This window comes from Nycticebus coucang, chromosome 9, assembly GCF_027406575.1.
Source record: "Nycticebus coucang isolate mNycCou1 chromosome 9, mNycCou1.pri, whole genome shotgun sequence".
Classification (NCBI taxonomy): Eukaryota; Metazoa; Chordata; class Mammalia; order Primates; family Lorisidae; genus Nycticebus; species Nycticebus coucang.
In genome coordinates, this window is record NC_069788.1 from 108164969 (window position 1) to 108187895 (window position 22927).

The 22927-nt window shown below is 49.1% G+C and overlaps 2 protein-coding genes across 2 annotated transcripts in view; both read left to right on the forward strand.

Annotated features, from left to right (window-relative positions):
- The window catches only part of POMT2 (protein O-mannosyltransferase 2), a 55927-nt gene extending 44102 nt beyond the window's left edge, over positions 1–11825 (forward strand). Inside the window, exons 12-21 of the mRNA XM_053601130.1 lie at positions 1189–1267; positions 3567–3718; positions 4140–4231; positions 5502–5578; positions 8863–8934; positions 9222–9281; positions 9364–9469; positions 10429–10569; positions 10758–10872; positions 11690–11825. Of these exons, the coding sequence (XP_053457105.1) occupies positions 1189–1267; positions 3567–3718; positions 4140–4231; positions 5502–5578; positions 8863–8934; positions 9222–9281; positions 9364–9469; positions 10429–10569; positions 10758–10872; positions 11690–11795 (1000 nt within the window). The 3' untranslated portion in view covers positions 11796–11825. The remainder of the gene's footprint in view (positions 1–1188; positions 1268–3566; positions 3719–4139; positions 4232–5501; positions 5579–8862; positions 8935–9221; positions 9282–9363; positions 9470–10428; positions 10570–10757; positions 10873–11689) is intronic.
- Positions 11826–17352: 5527 nt separating this feature from the next.
- NGB (neuroglobin) lies at positions 17353–22510 on the forward strand. Its single transcript, XM_053601141.1, has 4 exons — positions 17353–17485; positions 18850–18961; positions 19657–19776; positions 21494–22510. The coding sequence occupies exons 1-4, from the start codon at positions 17397–17399 to the stop codon at positions 21626–21628; spliced, it is 456 nt and encodes a 151-aa protein (XP_053457116.1). The 5' UTR covers positions 17353–17396; the 3' UTR covers positions 21629–22510.
- Positions 22511–22927: the final 417 nt, after the last annotated feature.

Below are 22927 nucleotides of genomic sequence, written 5' to 3' on the forward strand. Positions count from 1 at the left end.
AATCTGCCCTGTCCATCTATACCCAGGAAAGTTGCATTGGTCCCAAGCAAAATGTTGGAAGTTGGATGGAGAACTATCCCTAGGTCCTGAGAAGTTGTAACTACTAGTTGATCTTCACATGGATTTGCAACTTGAATTCATTTCACCTGGGTGGTCTCAAAATCTTCAAGCCCTGAATTTAAATGAATATAATACTGTGTTAACGTCTCCTAGATGCTTGGCTAAAAGGAAATGTAAGTCTTCTTTTGGGAAGGACATTGTCCTCCATTCCCGTAAATAGGTTCTCAGCAACAGTGTGAATAAAAACACAGTCAAAAATAACAGAGCACACGAGGAAATAGGGCACCATGTGCGAAAATAAGCAGAAACAATAGACAACAAAAGCAGCCCCACAAAAATTTTATACACTGTAATTATCAGGTGCAGATTAAAAAAAATTAAGGACGTGTATGTATATGTATGTGTTTTTATACAAATATAGTTAGATGTATATATAAAGATAAGCAATTAGTATTTTCTCTAGTCAGTTCGATTTTTGATAATACATTTTTTATCATTAAGTACATTTCATTTTATCATTAATAAGTTAAAATTTATTATAATTAAGTTTTAATTTTGGAAATTTCCAAAAAATTTATAATGAATGTCTATCTCTCATTATGGGAGAAAGTAAGCATTGTTACAAAAAGCTGAATAAATAAAAGCTAAATTAAATTCCTCTCATCCCCCACAGACCTCTACTTTTAAAAACTGGTGATGGGAGTAGAGAGAGTAAATGGGAGCTGGGAGGTTACCTATCTTAGGCATATGTAGATTATAAGTTTTAAATTTCTTCTCTCCAAACCTGCCTCTTAAGTCAGGCCAGCTATGTGCTTCAAAGCTACTAAATGTGTGAAAGTCATCCCCCTACCCCACTCCCCCGCCAGCACCTAAAGTTAGCCCCTTTCTTGGCATGTGGTTCAGTGCTCCTACCATCTGTCTCTCCTGGTTTGGGCTCAAATCTCTTCTCCAATTCTCTGGATATTTCTTGTGAGTAAATAGGAAATAAGTTCCTGATATGTTGGATTAATAGATTAGATGTTAATTTTTCTTATCCTAACAGATCACTCTGAATATCCTTGGTAAAAAAAGAGATGTTGCACATCTCCTTTCTTCAGGATAATGACGTCTCTCTCTTCTAACTTCTAGGACTTCCCGGAACTTACACAGTCATTATCATGAGGCCCCCCTGACCCGGAAACACTATCAAGTCACTGGCTATGGCATAGTAAGTGAGCAGCTGGGGTGTGACCATGTTGCAGGGCTTGCCTCAGGGGCATGTGGCAGGAGATCATCCTTTCAGAATTCTGGAATGTTCCTAAGGATTAGAGGCTGCACTGGGACTCTCTTGACATTTGGGAGCTTTTCAGCTAGTCTGGCTGTGGAAAAGCCTACGAAGTCTGTCTCCATCCCTCTCCTTGCATAATAACCATGCCATTTGGATGTTCTGATACTTTTTTTTTTTTTTTTTTGAGACAGAGTCTCACTATGTTGCCCTTGGTAGAGTGCCATGACATCTACAGGTCACAGCAACCTCAAACTCCTAGGCTCAAGAGATTCTCTTGGCTCAGCCTCCCAAGTAGCTAGGACTACAGGTACCTGCCACAATGCCCTGCTGTTTTTTTGTTGTTGTTGCTGTAGTTGTCATTGTTATCAGGCTCGGGTTGGGTTCAAACCTGCCTGCCTCAGTGTACATGGTTGGCGCCCTAACCACTAAGCTACAGGTGCCAAGCCCAGATATTCTGATACTTAATAAATGTCAACTATGAATACTATTTGGATCTCTCTCTGTTTTCGTTTTTTGTTTTTTTTTAAAGAGACAGAGTCTTACTTTATTGCCCTCAGTAGAGTGCTGTGGCGTCTCAGCTCATAGCAACCTCCAACTCCTGGGCTTAGGCAATGCTGTTGCCTCAGCCTCCCAAGTAGCTGGGACTACAGGCACCTGCCACAATGCCTGGCTATTTTTTTGTTGCAGTTTGGCCCAGGCCAGGCTCCAACCCACCACCCTCGGTATATGGGGCTGGCACCCTACCCACTGAGCCACAGATCCTATTTGGATCTCTTTTAAAATCATGCTGGACATAGAAGCCGAGGACCTGCAGTACAGCCTCAGATGAATACATAAGTTTATCTTTTGCCAGATCCCAAATTCTCATTGGCTTCATGTTTAAGGATCACTTCCCTATTCTTCAGAGGGGTATTATTTGTATAGGTTTTGTATTTTACTATCTCAGAGAGACACAGGGTGTCCTAGAAGTCACCATCCATACATTTGCAGGGAAAATGGGAAATTGTAGCTAAATATACCTTTATTTACAAATATTTACTATAAAATTTTACAAAAATTTTTCTACATGTTGATATATGGGTATAAAAATATTTAAAAATAAAGTATAATATAAAATGTGAATTTGTTAACTTTTCCTATTTATGGTGACCTTTGGGGAATAATTAAAGACAAAAACTACTAGTGGAAAACTATGTTTATGACTATCAGTTACATTCCCTTCTCAGGCCATTCATTGGTGCTTCAATAAAGATTCAGGGTTCCTTGAGGTGGATTCCCCTGCCCTCTTTCTGTTTGCTCAGCTCACATTGTACTAGAGCCAATTCTCTGACCTGTGTCTTCAACTTTCTTGTGGACATCTTCTAAGGAGAATAGACATAATTATGTGAATTTCCAAAGTGTAATATCCAGGCCAGACCCTTCTGGCTTCCATAGATGAGGATCCAGATAACCAGTGTAATAGACACAAATGGCCTGGATCTATTTCTGTTGAATCTGGGTGATGTCTTGAGTTTGGTTTGGAGGCAAAAATATCTATTTAGAACTTAAACTCTAGTCCTATAAAGTGAAGAACTGGAATTTTAGTTCCAGGAATTATATTCCTTTTTTTGTTGTAATAGTGAGTGCTGGGGCAATGCCAATCATTTGGGATATTTCTATGGTCTTCTTTTTTATTTTGAAAGAGGTGAGATTTTACTCTTATCACCCAAGTTGGAGTACAGTAGCATGATGATAGCTCACTACAGCCTCCAACTCCTAGGCTCAAGTGATCTAGCAATCCTCCCACTTCAGCCTCCTCAGTAGCTAGAACTATAGGCATGAGCTACCATATATGATTAATTTTTACGTTTTTTTGTGGAGATGGAGTTTCGCTGTTACTCAGGTTGGTCTCAACTTCCTGGCTTCAAGCAATCCTCCTACCTCAGTGTCCCAAAGTGTTAGGGTTGCGGGCGGTGCCTGTGGCTCAAGGAGTAGGGCGCTGGTCCCATATGCCGGAGGTGGCGGGTTCAAACCTAGCCCCAGCCAAAAACCAAAGTGTTAGAGTTACAGGTGTGAGCCAGTAAGGTCCAGCTTGTCTTCTTGATACCTTTCCCATGTCAAATATTGAAACTGATTTGGTCTTTCACCTTTGTAACATAGTAGCATCTGAAAGCGTGGCCATTTCCCATTCTGACACCTTTTCTCTAAATTTATCTCACTTTTTTGGTATTTTTTTTTTTTTTCTTGATTTATGTGGCAGAATGGGACAGGGGACTCAAATGATTTCTGGAGGATTGAAGTTGTAAACAGAAAATTTGGAAACCGGATCAAAGTGCTGAGAAGTCGAATTCGCTTCATCCATCTGGTCACAGGTTGTGTCCTGGGTTCGTCAGGAAAAATGCTGCCCAAGTGGTAAGTCTCTGGGGTTTTGACATCCCAGTCAAAACTTGTGCTTTTCCTTTCGCTCTATAAGGAGTATACCCGAAGTTTTCATTTTCTAGTGGTCAATGCTCACTTCATTTTTTTTTTTTTTTTAGTGGTAGATGGAAGAAGAAAAGGCATTAGTGTATTATGGAGCACAGGGCTCCAAGGTAGCTAGCTCTAGGGTTCTGCATTCTGATAGTTGAACATTATATATCTGGCTCATGGTAATAACTCTCTAGGCCTATGTCTCTTTCTAAAATTTGACTACCATATGCTAGGGTACTCCTGGGATAGTTAAAGTGTAAAATTGAAAAAATGATGGCCACTATGTTGAAAAGAGAGAGAAGAGAATGCTACTCTTTGGTAAATTTTAGGTCTTCTGAGAATCATTTGTGACTACTTTTCACAGGGGCTGGGAGCAGCTGGAAGTTACTTGTAATCCATACTTAAAAGAAACCCTCAACTCCATCTGGAATGTAGAGGACCACATCAATCCCAAATGTGAGTGAGGTCACTTTCTGGGCTGGCTCTGAAGAGAAACATTTATAAGAAATTCTTATCTTAGAAAAATAAACCTTCAGGTGGTACCCATAGCTCAATGGGTAGGGCACTGGCCACATACACCCAGGCTGGCGGATTTGAACCCAGTTTAGCTGGCCAGCTAAACGACAATGGCAACTGCAACAGAAAAATAGCCGGGCATTGAGGTGGGCACCTATAGTCACAGGCTGAGACAAGAGAATCACTTAAAACCCAAGAGTTTGAGGTTGCTGTGAGCTGTGATGCCACGGCACTCTACTGAGGGCGACATAGTGACACTCTTGTCTCAAAAAGAAAAGAAAAGAAAAAGAAACCTTCATAATCTCTGTTGTCATTTCCTCTTCTTGCCATTTTACTCCTTTTTTAAAACTAATCCTCCGTGTGAGTTGTCTGTAACTACGTAACTACCTCCTTTTTCTTCTTATCTGCTCCCTATTTAAATGCCTCTCCCTCAAATGACCAGTGACCATCTGTAGGTCCATCTGTCTTATCTCCCTCTGGACTCTTCTCTCCCCTACACTATGGGCATCTCCCCAGCCTAAAGGCTTGGAGCAGGCTGGCAGTTGGCCTGTGTCCCTGTGTAGGGCTCCTTCTCTCCCTGTATCCAGCCACCACCTTTACAGAAAGCAATGGCTACAACCCTTATCTAATCCCCACGTCTCTACACCCAGGGTCCAATTTTATATTTCCACTCGAGTGTGAACTTCAACTCACTAAGTCTTTGGGTTCATCATCTGTTTTCCTTCAAGCATATGCTTGATTTCTCCTCCTCTTTGTGCTTTCCATTGTGGTATTCTTACCACCTCGTTTAGCCAAACCAGCTAATTAACTCTTTTGTAAAAAAATAACTTTGATATAAATTATTAACTCTTTGTTGAGTATGCCAGAGCCATATTGGGGCTGTATGACTTGGTCCCTGTCCCCACGGACCTTATCCCTAACAGGACAGCAACATTTGATTGAACCATTACCATAATGATGGTGCGGAGGCCTTGTCATCTGTTTCCTTTGAATTTCTCTTGATGCCTTATGAGTGCTTAATACAAGCTGAATAAGTGAACAAGAATTGGGCCAAACTTTCTTCCATCTCCTCAACACTCTCCCCTACTTGTCATCAGCTTGTCAGAAAAGCTGCACTTGGACTCTGGTGGGAATGTGGATACCATGGGTTGATAGACTGTGATGAGAAAATATGTGACAAAGGCTTTTCTTCTGTCATTTTTTTTTCTAGTGCCAAACATCAGCCTAGATGTGCTACAGCCAAGTTTTCCTGAGATCTTGCTGGAGTCCCACATGGTCATGATCCGGGTACTGTGGTCCCTTCTCATTCTACCGCTTCTGTTTGTTCCTGGGCAGCCACAGATTTGAAGCCCAAAACTATATCCATGGTATAGATCCACTGCCCCCTCGTGGAGGACTTCCTACATCTGTAGGTCTCACGTGCCAGCCAATACTATACGCTCTGTACTTCATATTAATTCATCTAACACTTACTGCTTACTTAATCTTTTGGAAATTATTGTCATTCCCAGTTTACAGATGGGGGAACTGAGGCACAGACAGATTAAGATCTTGCCCAGGATTCACACAGCTAAGTGTAATAGGTGGATCCAGACTTCTAAGCTAGGCTGGTAGGCTTTCAGCATCAGTGCTAATTACCACTACACTCCTCTGCCTCTGAATGATTTTCAAATCTTTTCAAAGGACACAGCCCCTAAAAATTATAACACTCTTGGTTGAAGATCATGAGACATTGATAGTTCATTCCATCCTATGAAATTAGGATCAGTTAGGATGAACAGCTAATTCGAGTGTGTTGTTTATATGCAGCATAAAATCCCAACCATGAGCCTACTCATATTCCTGGATAGAAACTGTTTAGGGAACTTGGTTCATTCTTTTTAAAGGTTTTCTGAGACCCGTTGTTTACACTCACTATCATTAGTAACTGACAGTAGTTGTAGCATTAAAGGTTTAAGAAAAATTGAGAGTGGAAATCTTTAAATTGAGAAAATCCTACCCACTGGCTTAAATTTGCTTCCTATGAATTAGGGAAATCCTGCTGCAGTTTTGATGTTTAGTGGGAAAGCCCCTTACTCTGGCTCATGGGAAAACCTGTGTTCTGCAAGAATGATGTTTAAAGATCACTGTATCTCAAGCCAGATTATCTTTCCACCCACAGGGCTGTAGGTAGGTTTAGCAGTTGGTATTTTTCCCTTGGTGAGCGGGTGTCAAGTGGACTTTCCTGGAAGTGATTATGTAAGCAGTACTCAGTCAGTGTAGTTGACTTATTTCATCAAATTAAATTTTAAAAATTCAAATTTTGTCATTTTTACACATTGGGAGGTGATGAGTTGACACTACATGATCTCTGGGTCACTTTTTCTCTGACTCTTTGCTTGTAGCTGTCACTGTGCCCTGATGACATACCACTTTTGACTCTGCCTGTCAGTCGGAATATCATTCTGGGTCTGGGTAGAACTTTAAGACTAAATCTAAAGAGTTTTATATCATCTTTCATTATCTAGGAGAGAGAGTCAAAGAAGAAAAGAGAGCTTTCCTATTCAGTCAATGTAGTGTCAGGGAGGGAAGAGAGACCCAAATACTGAGTCCAGACTACAGAAACTATAAGGGCAGAACCCTTCTGCCAGTGGAGTGGAGGCCTAAGACAAGAGAAGCCTGGGTTGCCTGATGAGGTTAGCTGGAATGAGCCCATCTAGATTTTTAAACATAGATAACAATTCTAAAGTACATATGCCTGTAATGGTTATAGATTTTTTTCTTCCCTTTGTCTTTGGTTCAGTAGAGGAGCAAGAGTTCTCAGAGTTTAATGTAGTGAATAGGATTCCCCTCGCTTGTTACAGCTCTGGATGGAGTCCCCTGAGATTTAGGACTAAACTGTATTGGTTTGAAGGAAATTGATTGCCCTCAGCAACTGCTCCAGGGGTCCAGAATCATTCATTCCTCATCCCCAGGCCCTTCAAAGCAGCCATAGTGATTCAGGGGCTGTGCAGCTGGCCTGTGTGGGTTGACAGCACCCATGGCACTTTTGATTCTAGGAGAGCAACTCATCCATCGTACAGAGGCTTGCAAACTATTCCCACACCTTGATGAGTCCGATTAGTAAGGAACTGGGTGGCAGTTCACTGAACCAAGCCTTCTGGATCTTTCTTGGGCTAGACCTGGGGTTCTCAGTTGAGGGTGATTTTGCCTACTGGGGATATTTGGCGATGTCTGGAGAAATTTAGGGCTGGTGTAATGGGTGGATGTGGGGGTAGAGGCCAGGGATGCTGAATATCCTACAGTTCACAGGAGGCTCCATAACAATGATTTCTGCAGCCCAAAATGTCAGCAGTGCTGAGGTTGGGAATCTCTGACCTAACTCAGTGCATGACTGCTTCTGAGGAAATGCCTTTTCAGTTTATCCTGATAACAAGGCCTACACTAGTCCTGGTGGCCAATACCGAAATATTCACCTTACTGCTTCCTGTTCTAGCAAAGGCCTCATTTTACCCTATGGAGACAGGTTATTGCATATTCTTGGCTACTGGAGTAGAGGGGCTAAGTTGGGTCCTTCAAGCTAAAGTGTGATTTCCCTCCTAATGGGAAGTGTGTTCTTGAAGGGCAAAAACATCTTACCTTTTTATGTATAAAGCACAAGTATTCATACAGTACATAAACAGATATACAGGATAGCTGTGGTGTTAAAGTCTCATGGAGGTTCTCTGACATCCTGCTCTTAAAAAAACAGTCTCATGGGCTCGGCACCTGTGGCTCAAGTGGCTAAGGCGCCAGCTACATGCACCTGAGCTGGCGAGTTCGAATCCAGCCCAGGCCTGCCAAACAACAATGATGGCTATAACCCAAAATTAGCCGGGTATTGTGGCAGGCTCCTGTACTCCCAGCTATTTGGGAGGCAAAGGCAGGAGACTTGCTTGAGCCCAGGAGTTGGAGGTTGCTGTAAGCTGTGATGCCATGGCACTCTACCCAGGGTGACAGCTTGAGGCTCTGTCTCAAAACAAAACAAAACAAACAAACAACAACAACAACAAAATAGTCTCATGAAGGGTGTTTAAAAGAAATGTCTGAACAGGTTCCTGGTTTGTAGGGGGAGGGCAATAATGAAAAAATAATGTTGAGAAACACTAGGCTAAAATAAGCATGTTAAAGTCAAAACCTTCATCAGAGGTTCCTACTTTTCTATTTGAAGTTGGCCTCTGAAGGTAGTAAATAAGTAAGCCTGATTTTCTATCCCTCCTCACCCCTCCCCTTGTGACACCTTGTCAGATGGGAATATATTTTGTGCCCTTGGAGCAAGTGCCTTCTTCCTCTCTCTCTTCTTTCTGTCTGGCTAGAGGGTCCAAAGGGACCATCTCTGATGGGACGTGAAGGCTTGTCCCTGTATGGGAGAAGTACGGTAGTAAGGCAGTTGCTGTAGGTAGGTGGGCAGTGGCTGGGCATGAGCATCTGATTCTTCCCTGCAAGGGAGAGGAGATAAACTTGACTGTGTATCAGGGATACCTGTGCCTCATATTTTTGTCAGCTCTCTAGATCTCTGTCTTGACTATCTTTTCTTTTTCATCTTTCTGCAGGGGAACAATGGCCTCAAACCCAAGGACAATGAGTTCACTTCCAAACCCTGGCATTGGCCTATCAACTATCAGGTAGGGCCCAAAGCTGTGGTTCCTACCAGAAAATGGAGCCCAGGAAGAAGTGTGCTAGGTGACAGATTGAGGCCTTGCTGGGGGTGGGTTGATCAGACGTGGGGCTCTGTTTTCTGGCTTGATTCTGACCCTGGCTTCCCAGTGAGCTCAGGTAGACTTCATACATTCTGGGCTTCCTATCGAGGCTCCTTATCCGTGAAGGGTGACTGGCCGTCTCCCCTTTAGGAGGCGTGTGGCTGGGGGGGTGAGGTGGGCCCTGGATCAGTGGAGTGTTCTCTGCTCCACAGGGTCTGCGCTTCTCAGGGATCAATGATACAGACTTCCGAGTCTATCTGCTTGGCAACCCGGTGAGTGCCCGAACATTCCCAGCTTAGGCCCTTGGGCATGTGCGAAATTTCCTCTCATCTGCCTGTTCTCATTTCCATGCAGGTGGTTTGGTGGCTGAATCTGTTGAGCATTGTCCTTTACCTCCTCTCAGGAAGCATCCTTGCTGTGGCTATGCAGAGAGGGGCACAGCTGCCAGCGGAGGTTGAAGGTCAGCTCCCTGAGCTCTCCCTCCCACAACCTAGCAGCTGGCAGGGTTGCTGTGCTCCCAGGTGGGCTGGCCTGCCTGCTGAGGACCACCCCACACCTTCCCTCCTCCTCTGCTCTTGAAAGCTGACAGTCACGAAATACCCAGTGTTATGTTACTAAACATCCTCCCAGCAACCCTGTAAGGTAGGGTATTACTACATCCATTTTATGGTATAGGAAACCAAGGCACAATGAGATTAAGAAACCCGTCCCAGGACTGTAGCTAGTAAGTGATAGAACTGAGGTTCAAACCCAAACAGCCTGACCTCAGAGCCTTCATTTTTAACTCCTGTGCTATATATACAGGTCTTCCCATCTTTTCTCTGCTGCCCTCTCCTTGTTCCATGGCCCTGTCCTCAAGTGGGATAGAGAAGGGTCTACAAGGCACAGTCAACAGGTTATCCTAGTGCTGCTCCTAACTAGAGCTGCCAGGCCTAGATCATAGCATTGGTCCTCTGCAATGGCCTCTGCGACTCTCTGTTTGAGCAGTCATAATCCTACATACTCACTCCTTCCCCTATTCATTCTCACTTCGCCTGTACCCCTGTCTGCCACCGCAAAGATCTGTGTGGCAGCAAGACATGGGAAGGGGGTGGGAGGGAGGCTGTCTATAGATGTAGAGGAGTGTAGTTTCTTTAGAGGCTGGGCTACTTCCTGCCCAGGCACCAGCATCAGACCTCCTGCTGGTGTTTGGCGTGCCTGCCACTGGTGCTGAGACCTCAGTGGGCTGGGTAGTGACCAGGGCTCTCAAGACCCATTTGTTCCAGTTGCCACAGGGCGGTTTGGGTTGGTCCAGATGAGGGAGGGAGACCCAGTGAGGCGATGTGACTTATTCAGCAAGGAAGGGGCATGGCTGGCTTGGAAACCAGGATTTCTGCCCATTCCCATCTTCTAACTGGGGTTGTGCTGCTTGGGGCCCAGGACTGTCCCAGGTCCTTCTGCAAGGCGGCGGTCAGGTTCTTCTCGGCTGGATGCTTCATTACTTCCCATTCTTCCTGATGGGCCGGATCCTCTATTTCCACCACTATTTCCCAGCCATGCTCTTCTCGAGCATGTTGACAGGTTAGTGCTGCCCAGCTGGACTCGGAAACAAAGCGAGGATGGGGTGGAGGAGACGGGGAAAGATACCGCCATGGAGCCGCAGTGCTTGGAGTGAATCTCTGCTCCCTAACCAGGGGTGGGTCGTTTCTGCTGAACCCCAGAAGTCACTGTCTGACAGGCTGGTTCCAGGTGTCTCTCCCCTTTATTAGGCATTCTGTGGGACACCCTCCTGCGGCTCTGTGCCTGGGGCATGGACTCCCCGTGCCTGGCCAGGGGCATACATGTGCTGGGAGTCCTGAGCCTGCTTCTGGGAACTGCCTACAGGTGAGCTCCTCCCTGCCCCTTGCATGTACCCCCAATAGGGACTCAGCCCTGGGTGCAGTCCTGGGCTAAGGGACTCTAAGGGTGCTGCTCTGGGGTGCTCTTAAAGTGTGCCAGTGCCTGGGCCCTATCCCCAGAGGTACCTTTTCATTTGGGTCTGGGTGGGGCCACAGTTTTCAGAGCCCCCCCCCCACCAGGTGATCCTGATTTGTAGCCACGTAGGAGAAGCAGAGAGCTGCCTCTTTGCTTTCTCTCCTTATACCAATGGTTCCCAGCTTCTGTACCATCCCAGCACACTTGGAAGGGTACCCTTCCTTAGTCACAGGGGCTCTCTACCAGGACAGCCTGAAGGGTTGTCTGAAAGACAGGGTAGGAAGAGTGAGAATGGTAGGGGTGAAGCTCAGAACAGCGGGGAGGACGGTGTTGTTTGGATAGCCCCCTTGCCTAGATTCTGGCAGGCCTCACAGATCTCCTGCTGAGACTCATTGGCTTTCATGGTGGGGCCTGAGAGCTATGAGCACGTATCCATCTTAAGAGGGTTAAATTCCCATTTTAACAAACACTCTGGGCAAAATAGCCCACAAACAAACCCTTAGACAGGTCCCCCTTCTGGGCCTCTTGGGAAGAGCCCTTTCCTTTATTGTCATTAAGTTGGCACCTACTAAGCTCTCAGACAATAGTGTGCGTGCTCAGACAGACGTGGTCATGGAAGGGCATGGGGCTCAGAGGTAGAGACTGATGTGCCACGAGGAGGAGCTGTCTTCACAGCTCCACTGAGATGCTGTGATGCCAACTGCTCCTTCTGGATTCTCTCTCACAGCTTCTACCTCTTCCACCCTCTGGCTTATGGGATGGTAGGTCCCTTAGCCCAGGACCCCAAAAGTCCAATGGCAGGACTGAGGTGGCTGGAATCATGGGACTTTTGAAGCCACTGCAAGGACTCCAGCCCAGGTCCAGGAACTGCTCAGGGACAGCCAGCTGTGGAGCCAGTTCCTGGACCCTTCCAGCTGTGGAAGAAGCTGCCTGAGGAGCCTCAAGAATCCTGCTGCCTATCAGGACCAGGCTCTGGGGTGAACCCAGAGTTTAACCCAACACTAGAGAGAGCCACAGCTTTGTCTGCAGCGCCTACAGAGAGAACAGTGTCTCTCAGGCCTGTTTCCTAAGTGTACAACACAGGGGAGGATGAGTGTGCACAAAGGTGTGTGTATAGGAGTGTGTGCATGTGAGGGGACATTGTATCTCTGTGTAACTGTGGACAGTGACATAAACACTAAGAAACAGTCCAGGGCTATAGTAGTATCTTCTGGTGTTTTTTCTACATTGAATTTGCTTTGGTTTTGGTTTGTAAGATCCATCAAAACTTCCCTGAGGGCTGAGAGTGCTGACCTCACCTTGGGCCCTCACGAGAGGCAGAGCAGATGGGGCCATCAAAGCTCTGCTGCCTTCCTCTCATAAATGAGTCTAGTTATGGCAGAAAGTGGGCTTTCTGATTTGGGGGCCTGGCTCCCCACTGCTTTCTGGAGTGGCTGCTGCAGCAAGTGATTTCTGTGGCCACTTCTGTGGCTGGACTTCCTGCGGCTGGACTTCCTGCCTATGATATGTACAGAACACTGGGTTCCAGGAAGGGAGGCAGCCAGGTTCCAGATATGCACGGAACACCATGTTCCAGCCCTTGGTCGTCCCACCTTAGGCCTTGGTTCCTTGTTTTCTGGGAATGTCACACTGTGAGACTGGGTAGAGAAGCAGCATCTTGTCGTTGGCCACTCTGTGTTCCCAGGTCTTGAGTGCCAGACTGTTATCCCCTTCTCTGTGTGTGTGGCCTGGCCATGAGCTCTGGGGTCAGGTGCATTCTCCTGATTGATGGAGAGCCTTGGGGACCTTTCCTAACAGCTGAGGTAGATGAGACAGCAGGGAATCTGTGGTGCTGGGCTGGGATCCCAGCGGGGTGCTGGGGCATGGGGTGCTCTGGCCTGTCTGGGCAAATGTTCCTGTTACCTGTTGAACTTCCTCCAGTCCTCCCCTGCTTACCGCCCTCACCTCATTGGCATTTTCTTTCCCTTGGTCACTGTTTCACCCATCTCTTCCCCAAAGACCCAAAGCACCTAGAAACACAGGACAGCATCTACTTTCTGGTCACTCTGAAGCTTACACAAGAAGCTCAGAGCTGTTCCTTTCACTTTCTCTCCAAAGGGGTTTAAGAAAACCCTTCAGTCAGAACCAAACCTACCCAAGGTCAGCCCTTCTGCCTGCCTGCTTCCTCCTGGTGCATGACAAATTATTTATTTTGTCTCAGAGGACTTTGATGCTTCAAGATTTAATGATGAATCTCTGCCACACTCAATTTTTCCTCCTCCTCAGCTCCTAACAACTCTGACAGGGTCAGAGCTCTTTAAAGCATCTTCAGGAGGTGGTTGCCACGGAGACTGGAAATTGGTCCCAGGGACAGGCTGTGCTACCTACTGGGTGGTGGGGAGGGAAGCTTCTGGCCGGGCTTGGCTGTTAAGACCAGCCATCATTAATGTTAATAGAGGAAATGCAGCAATGTCAAAAGCAAGGCAGGTTGGTTAATTAGATCTGGGGCCTGATGACCTCCCTCTCTCAGGGCTACAGCCCTTCTGACTTCCTCCAGCAGGAAGCGCTGCTCCAGTGCTGAGTCTGAGCCACTTGCTTAATTGCATTTCTGGCAGGGAAGGAGAGAGGGATGGAGAAGCTCTGCTCCCACTTCCAGCCCACTGCTTGCCCTTCCCTTCTCCTCACAAGCAGAGCTGGGTGGGGGCAGCTGTCTGGGTGGGCTCTCCCTACAGGTAGAATGCAGGAATCAGTGACATCCAGGGGGTGGCTAATTTTCCCTTGTGCCTTTTTACTTCCCAGTAGGAACTTGTTGGAAGGGAAGAGCTCTGAAGAACCTAAGGGGGCAGCCACTCTGAGTAAGGGCGAGGAAGGAGAAAGCTCAGCAAGCTTCCAACTCATCCTTCCCTCCTTCTGTAGCTCCTCTGGGGAGAAAAGCTTCTTTGGTCTCTTACACTGTTTTCTAGGGATGAAAGAAGAATTCTTTGCCTACTCTGTTTTCCTCTATCCCCAAAGTGGCAGATACTTTTCTTGGGGACAGGCCATATGGGTTGATGCAGCTTCAAGTGCTCAGGTTCTATTGTTTGGAAGATGCTGGGGAGGGAGGCTATCAGGGTGCTGCTCTGAATATGCACTCCAGCCCCCAGGACTTGGCAGAAACGTGACATGTCCTATAAACTACTAGTAGAGGAGGAAGACATTTCTCAGCCAGCCCAACCTCTAGCCAGCTTCTTGAGCCACATCTTATTTAACAGGAGAAAAAAAAAAAAAAAAAGATTTCCAGAGCTAATTGGAGGCCATTTACTTTTATAATAAATAGTGCTTGTTTTGAATACCATGTTCTTGTACTTAATTGAATCTGACTTTCCCTCTGGCTCCCAGAAAAGCCTCCCTAAGGAGGGGAGAATGTTTTGAGTGCAAGAACCATTCCATTGTGTCTTCTGAGGGGTTCTAATCCCAGGTGGGGCCTTGGGCTGGGCAGGTGAGTGTGATTATCCCAGGGGCATTTGGACCTTCCCATGTGCCTGGTTACTGGAATAATATTGGTTGTCATTTCAGTTTTAAAATTAACTCCAAAATAAGTAGGAAGCTGGACCTATTATTTTTCTTCAGTATGGAAAGGAGTGGGAGAGGAATAGTAACAGTTTTCCACTTTTTACACAGCTTAGTGGCCCAGCATTGTAGCAATTTGCCCTTCTGCTTAGCAGTGGCCCCCATGGTGATGGGGCCTCTGTTACCAGGCATGATGTTAAGGATCTGAAGGAGGTAAGAGCTGACTTGAGTGCTGGACAGGAGGGGAAGGAGGGCAGTAGCACTGCCTTGTGCATTTGGACTGCCTCACCCCACCTTAGGTCCAGGGGTAGCCACATGAGCAGGAGCAAAGTGTGTGGATATTCTGGGATGGAAAATGCCCAGGACAGGCAGGATAGAAAAGGACCAAATAACTCTTCTTTGAGTGGCAAGCTTAAGTTTACAAAGTCTCAACACATCTGTGACATTGAATCTTCATAAAGGCCCAGTGAAGTCAGTGATATTTTGTCCTTATTATGTCCATAATAGATTGGATTAATTGTCTAAGGTCCCATGAATAGTTAATAGTAGAACCAGGACTCGGAACCAGGTTGGGCTTTTTCCAGTTCTTTAGTCTTGGGATTAGAAACGCCTTCCCAGAGCAGCCTGGCCTGAAAACTGAGTTCGAAGTGTCCTGTCCCAGCCTGTTCCTTTGCACACTCAGCTTAATGTATCAGCAGCTCATCTAGGGCCTAGTTTTCCTTGGTTCCCCCAGGTGTGCCACACCAGTGGTGGTAGATGTTTAACAACATGTTTTCTGGAAAGAAAAAAGCCCTAATTTATAGAATATGCTATTTCTGTAGTGTAAATGCTCCCACCACGGCCTATTTCAAGCTACCTACTTGATGTCACTGAATAAGAAGTTGGAAAGAAAAGCAGACTGTTGGCTGTCATGTATGTAAGAGCTGGCTCCAACACAACACTGACCCAGACCCAGTGACCATGGTCACAGCCCATTGCATAAGGGAGGCCCGGAGGCCAAGAGGATGGGCCCAAGAGACCTGAGGTCAAATCCTGGCCCCACCTCATACTATGTGGCCTTTAGCTACTTACTTAATCTTTTTGCCTCCAGTTCTTCAACTGTAATATAAAACAAGGGAATAATAAGCTCCTGCTCATAGGGTCACTGAGGGGATGAAAAGAGTCATGTAAAGTGCCTTGACTGGACTGAATGTGCTGTAAATGCTAGCTCTTTCGTACATTTTGAAAATTATTTTTATTTATTTATAAACAGGTCTTTCTATGTTGCTCAGACTGGCCTCAAACTCCTGGGCTCTAGTGGTCTTACTACCTTAGCCTCCCAAGTAGCTAGGACTACAGGTGCACACTGTGTCCAGCAATAAGTGTTCTTTATTATTTATGGTAAATCCACCTCAGTGACTGCACTGGCTCCAGGGTACTACTTGAACTTTCTTCTAGATTATCACCTCCTATCCAAGTCCTGGACAGATGGCCTGTAAGGAGGAGAGGTCCTGTGACTTTCCCCAACCCCTCAGATGTGGATTCACACCCTGGTCTGTTGGAATCCACCCTCTTGCTGCAGAGGCCTTTCTTCGAGGGGAGCAGAGGTTAGAGTGCACTTAGCGCTCTCCTGCCTTCTTGCACTAGGAAGGCAAGGCATGAAGCTGTGGTTCATGCTGACTCCATCACTTACTGGCTAGGTGTCCAGACTCCAGACTCTGTCCGAAGGAGAAAGGAAGCAAGAAGGGTCCTGGGTGTATACTGTCTGCAGGAAGCTCAAGCTGGGAGGGGTGGGGAGAAAGCCTTAGATTAGCCAGAGCACTGGGTATTTGGGCACTGAAAGGGGAGGGTCACCAGAGATCCATGTGGCCTTTTCCTGTGACCTGCTGCACACTGGCTGCAGGGCCACGCACCACCTCCTAAGCTGGAAGTTTAGTCACTTCTCCTTTCAGCCCTTTGTGCTCTTGCCTGGGGGCCTCCCCAGCTCTCCAGAACATAGGCTTTCCTCCCTTGCTTTCCTGCTCCAGCCCAGAGACATGGGCAGATGGGGAAGAGCAGAATAAGATGTACCCCAAACTCCCGAGCCTTTGGAAGAGGGAGGACAGAGAAGTGGTTTCATGGGGCTTGGCTGGGAGCAGAAAAGAAGAGTTCTGCTGAAGCCCTCAGTCCTGAGGAAGGCTAGAAGTTTTTAAGGCCAGGATTCAGCACTCCAGCTGGGCTTAAGAGTCACGGGCTATTCATAACCAGTGGCCCCCAAACACCCACAGGTAGGTGATCTGGCACCACTAACTGGACGTGGGTTAGGGCAGGAAAGCTACAGCACTCCAGCACGATTGGAACAGAGACTGTGCCAAAGGCATAAGCAACTCAAATGCTTTAGGCAATGTTCGAGTGCGTTCGTGGAGAGGTGGCTCAGGCGGCGCCCATCCAAGGCACCCAAATTCAACACAGTATCCTCGGGCTCGGGATGAGAAACTCTACGATTTTTGTTAAGCTCTGAAGCCAAGGCATTTCCTGTGCCACCCGGTCATCCCTGGTCATCCCTGGCCAGAGCCGACTGCAGAGGGGGGCGCCGCCTTGTTGGATGGGAGGGGGCGGGGGCGGCGATTGCTTTAAAGCGTCCCAGCCCGGGTAGCGCGGGGCTGGGCGGCTCACGGAGGTGCTGGATGCAGGGCCCAGTGGCCTAGTGGGGTCCCCGGAAGTGCTAGCGGGCCGGCACGGCAGGGGCGCCGCCACTTAGGGACCGCACGCATATATTCTGGGCTACGGCCAGGGAAGGAGCGGCTGTTGGACCCCGCCTGGCCGAGGCTCGGGGGCCTTAGGGAGTACGAAGTAGCTCGCGTCGCCGCGGAGATGGCGCGGCACGTGCGGTGACGGCGCCCGCGCCCCGAGGGTGCCAGCCTTGCGCCCTGGGTCCCTGGGAGAGGATGGAGCGCCCGGAGCCGGAGCTGATCCGGCAGAGCTGGCAAGCAGTGAGCCGCAGCCCGCTGGAGCACGGCACCGTGCTGTTCGCCAGGTGAGGGCTGCACGAGCGCCCCGGTGGAAGGGCGCCTCGCTGGGAACGGGTTTGGGGCGGCCGGACCGCGACGGAGGAGGGAAAACTGGCCCGCCGCCCTGGCGCTGGGGCGTCTGCCAGATGTGCGCCAGAGGAGCGGGCGCGGCGACGGGGTGGCGCAGCGCCTTCTGCCCTTGGGGCCCGAACACCTGGCTCCCAGCTGGGCTCCCTAGGGATGGGAGGGGGTCCTCCGGAGCTCCTTACATTCGGGCAGGTGGACGCCGGTCTGGCGCTGAGTCCCCTCCCCGGCCTGTCCCGAGTGTTCCCTGGGTAGTGACTACAGGGGTGCCCGCCGCTGCCCCGAGGGCCGGTGGGGACAGGTGCGTCGGGTGAGCCGCGAGTGAACGGACGGGTCGGGGCCCAGGTGTGAGCACTCCAGCAACCGAATGAGGGATAACGCTTTCCAAGGAAAGGACCAGGTTAAGACCGGAGTACCACCCGGAAGGGATGACAGGCCCAAGTGTCACCGCCAGGGACAGAGGTAAGAGGGTGCGCAAGACCCACGGGAGAAGAGCGGCCAGTCTTCAACCTCAGCTCCAGCGTCTCTCTGCAACTCCTCTGCCGTCACCCACGGGGCAGTGCTCCCCTCTTCAACATGGTTTCCTCAGCCTGGGCACCTTTGGCTGGCCCAGGACTTCTGACCAGGCTTTTGCAAAACCTCCCCGGAGACAAAAGAGGAATAAATTCACAGAGTTGCTCAAAACCTAAAGGAGCCCTCCCCAGAGTGGCGGCACACACTTGCTTGTGCCTCCTGGCTCTCCCTGGGCTTGCTTTTTTCTCAGGCACCTACTGTGGCTGCACTACTTCCAACTGTGTGACACTAGGCAGGTTACTTAGCCTCTCCCAGCTTCTGTTTCCTCCTCTGTGAGATTAGATTAATAGTTGCACCTGCAGCTTTGGGCTGGGAGGAATAGCAATTACAAGTGAACCACTTGTAGAGTGCTCCGTGCAAAACATTCCTGGTGTTATTACCGTCGCAGCTCAGAGCCCCTCAGACATGATGAGCCTAGGATGTTCTGACCCAAGGGCAGGAGAGAGAGGGACAGAGGATGCACTTTCCTCTCCTCACAGTGTAACTCCAAGTTGCCTGTCCCAGGCTACACCCCTCAGCTGCTGAAGAGGGGTTACTGTATTCCAGGCACTGTAAGAGGCCTGGACACATCGCCCTTTCCAGGACACCTCTCAGGGCCAGCGAAAGGGGTGAGGAGGAGGGCAGAGCTCTCCTGTGCCAGGCTGGAGAGTCTGCAATGGCTCCTGACTGCTGGACAGCCAGGGCTTGCCGGGGCTCACACCACAGGGCTGACATCTGGGCCTCATCCCCGCAGGCTGTTTGACCTGGAGCCTGACCTGCTGCCCCTCTTCCAGTACAACTGCCGCCAATTCTCCAGCCCAGAGGACTGTCTCTCCTCCCCTGAGTTCCTGGACCACATCAGGAAGGTGAGGGTGAGGTGGAGCTGCTGTGGCCTCTGGGATCCAGCAGAACACCTTCCTGGGAGACAAGGGACTTGGGACAGGGAAAATTACTTCCTGCCCCAGGTCTGGCTTACTCCCTTCTGTCTGCTTCCCTGTGCAGGGCCGTCTGCTTCTTTCCTCTGGACTGGGCTGGGTCTGGTACATCAAAGTCACCTTCCTTCCCCACCTTGTGCCCAGCCAGCAGATCCCAGCCTCTGTCATTGCCCTCAGCCTTATCCCCTGGCTTCTATAGGTTGTACTGGTGCTGATCTGGCCATTGAGTGCCATCTGCCTGGTAAAACCAGGCAAGTGTTTTCTTGGAGGATTGTGACTCCCACCGGGCTTCAGTTTCCCCTCGTCCTATTACTTCTCAGCCTTTGGCTGAGATCAAGTATAGTTTCCTCTGGTCCTAGGCAAACAACACTATCTATCAGGTGTATTTAGGGCTTGGAAACCCACAGAGGAGAGGGTTTTCCTTCATGGGTGTAGCATTAGTAGTGTGGCCACTACATGTTGAATGCCCACTGTATGCGGACATGAGCTGCCTTTGATCCCTAGTCCTAAAAAACTGAGGATCTTGCTGGCATCTCTTGCCTCTGAGGGTCCTCGGGTTCTGGGCTGTGACTGTGAGGTGGGATTGCAATGGCCTATCTGTTTCACTGCTGCCTTGGTCTTGGCAGGTGATGCTTGTGATTGATGCTGCAGTGACCAATGTGGAGGACCTGTCCTCACTGGAGGAGTACCTTGCCAGCTTGGGCAGAAAGCACCGGGCAGCAGGTGTCAAGCTCAGCTCCTTCTCGGTGGGTAAAGGGGCTCTTCTTCTCTCCAGAGCTCCTGTCCTGAGGCCGCCATTCTCTCCCCATCCTCCTTTATCTACCTGCTCTCTCTCCCTACTCCTCAGATGATCAGGGTTTGGGGCCTGCATCTGCTACTTACCTGCTGGGTGACTCTGGCACTGGCTTGACCTCTCTGAACCTCCAAGTTCTCTTCTCTGATATGACTTCTATTTTGTTGTTGTTGAGACAGAAGGTATGGCTTTGTCACCCAAGCTGGAGGGCAGTGGCATAATTGTAGCTCACTATAACCTCAAATTATTGGGCTCAAGCAATCCTCCTGCCTCAGCCTCCCAAGTAGCTAGAGCTATCGGCACAGGAACCATGCCTGACTAATTTTTTTTTAAAGTTTTTTACAGAAAGGGGGGTCTCACTGTATTGTTCAGGATAGCCTCAAACTCCTGGCCTCAAGTAATCCTCCTGCCCTGTCCTCTCAAAGTTATGCTGATCACAGGTATGAGCCACCATGCTCAGCATGGTATGGCTTCTTTTAAAACCAGAAACATAAAGGAGCCTTTGGGATTATCTGTTCTGTTCAGTTTTCTATCACTGTGTATCAGATCACCCCAAAACTTGCTTTAAACCATGACTTCTGATTTCTTGTGGCTGGGTTCAGCTGGCAGTTCTGCTCCATGTGGTGTGGCCGGAGTTAACTTGTGTGTTGTGCTCAGCTGGGAGCTCACCCAAGGCTGGAGTGTTCCAGCTGGCCTGCCAGCCTTTGAGCTCTCCCTCCCTGTGACCTCTTATCATTCTGTCGTAAAGCTGAGTTTCTTTACAGAATAAAAGCTGAGTTCTAAGAGGAAATATTCTGAGAGGACGTGGTCCAGTGTGCAAGTACTTATAAAGCCTCTACTTGCCTCACTCTTGCTAATGTTCCATTGGCCAAAGCCAGACTCATGGATAAGGCCAACGTCAATGTGGGAGGACCCTACTCAAGATGGGCCACCGACGTGACAGTCTGCCACACAGTCCTATCACCTTGCTAGATGATAGGGGCCATGTTGGTCTTGTCCTCCTCTTCATACCCAACACTAGCACAGTGCCTGGTTTTAAGTGGATATTCAGTAAATACTTGTGGAGTAAATGCAACTTATTTTATTATAATTAATAATAAGTGACAGCCATTATTATTGCTGAAGGCTTCCTGTATACAGATACTACACTAAGAACTTTTTCTGGATTATCCCATTTAATCATCCCAACAAGCCCATGAGTTGGAACTTTTACTCTCCCTGTTTTGCACCTGAGGCTCAGAGAGGGTACCTAACTTGCTCAAGGCCACCCAGCTAATGAATGATGGAGTCAGAATCTGAACTCTGGTCTTCTGGCTCCAGAGCCTAAGCTCTTACCCACATAACTGCCATCTTACAGATGAGGAAACTGAAGTTTGGTGGCAATGGCTTGGTTTGGTCTGAGCTGGGAGGCCAATACCCAGCCCTTACTCCCCAAGTGGCTGAATGACTAGACTCAGGTGAAATGGTTTGTTCACTGTAAGCCTCACATTTAAGGGGAAAGGTGGGCACAATGTGGTACCCAAGGATTTGGTCAGAACTCGGCTCAGGAAGCATGGAGAGAAGAAAGGCCTGGGAACCCTTACTAGCCCCAGGCCTCAGTTTTCTCACCTGTGAAATGGAGCCGTGCCTTCCTGCCCTCAGGAATGACAAGGTGCTCCTTGCCTCTGCAGACAGTGGGTGAGTCCCTGCTCTACATGCTGGAGAAGTGCCTGGGCCCTGCCTTCACCCCAGCCACGAGGGCCGCCTGGAGCCAGCTCTATCAGACCGTGGTGCAGGCCATGAGTCGGGGCTGGGATGGCCAGTGAGAGAGGCGACCCCTGCCAGAGGCCTCTGTCTGTGTCTGTTGTAGCCCAGGCTCTCCCAGGCCTCCCTGCATCTTGGTCCTGTCCCCTTGGCCATACTGGAGAGGTGACGACACAAGGCTGAGTCTGTCTCACCCCTCTCCAACTGCAGAAGGAGGAGCTTTTCCTTCAGGAGGGGGTTTCTGGATTCCCCCCACCCCCAGTCGCCTCCTTCCTGCCTGCCTTTCCCCCTCTCTTGCAAACCCTTGCCTCATGAGGAGGAGCAGAGCTTTGGTGGCAGAGGTGGCATGGGGCCGGGAAGCTGTGGGTCTTGAGGCAATGGGGCCTTCTGTCCAGCAGGGCCTCTTGGGTGAGCCCAGCCCCAGTGGATACCTTCCCCTCCTGCCTGCCCAGGCCCTTCGCTGCTTTCCTACCTGAAGGCTGTTTGCCCTTCACAAATAAGGAGAAAGAGAAACTTTGGCCTGCGTGGTGGAGTCATAAGCAGGGGAGCAGAGAGTCAGGAAAGGTGCCAAGGGAGGGAGGGGCACCTGGGTCTCCGTGGGGGCGCCTCTGGAGCTGCACAAATGCCAGCTGGCAAAGTCGTTTTCCTTTGCAGTCCCCCTCCCCTCATTCAGCACTTTTTGTGGGATCCCTGTGAGTGTTGCTCTGTAGGACCCCAGACAGCCAGCCAGGTAAGGGTGGGGATGGGGGCGGGCGAGGGTCCCCGGGCCCTTCCTCACTACCCACTCGAGAGCGCCCTCAGCTCCCTGCGCTCAGGCAGGTAGATAGAAGAGAAGGCGGCAGGAGACCCTTTGCCCTCACCCCAAGCCGTCTGTACCCTGTCTTCTTTTGCTCTGTGTGTTCTATAAACTCCTGAGGAATAAACCTGTTGCCTGTCTGACTCTCCAGGACTGGTCTTTTCTTGTGTCATAGCTTGTGGTAGATGAAGCTGAAGGGCACTGGTGCTCAGGGCAGGATGGGGCATGGTGGGGCAGGCTAAGGCCCGAGTGTGTGGAAAAGAAGGGGGAGGCCTGGGAAGGCGGGAGCCAGGGATGGAGATGGAGCTAGGGCTTGTGGTTGAAACTGGCTGCAGGCCACCAAAGCCAGTTGCTCTTCCTCCAGGACATAAATGGCCACATTGCCCAGCCTCCTTTATAACAGGTGGGGTGTGTGACTGAGTTCTGGCCAATGCACTGTGCAGATGTGTGCCCCATCCAGGTCTGGTCCCCAAGATTCCCCCACTCTCCTCCACACACAGATATCCCTTGGCTGGTTTGATGTAAACCTCACAGTGACCTTGAGGCCCATATACTAAACATAGCA

Coding starts and splice junctions, on each gene's coding strand:
- NGB (XM_053601141.1), top strand. CDS start 17,397: ATGGAGCGCCCGGAGCCGGAGCTGATCCGGCAGAGCTGGCAAGCAGTG. Junction 17,486..18,849: donor GGCACCGTGCTGTTCGCCAG/GTGAGGGCTGCA, acceptor TCATCCCCGCAG/GCTGTTTGACCTGGAGCCTG. Junction 18,962..19,656: donor TCCTGGACCACATCAGGAAG/GTGAGGGTGAGG, acceptor TGGTCTTGGCAG/GTGATGCTTGTGATTGATGC.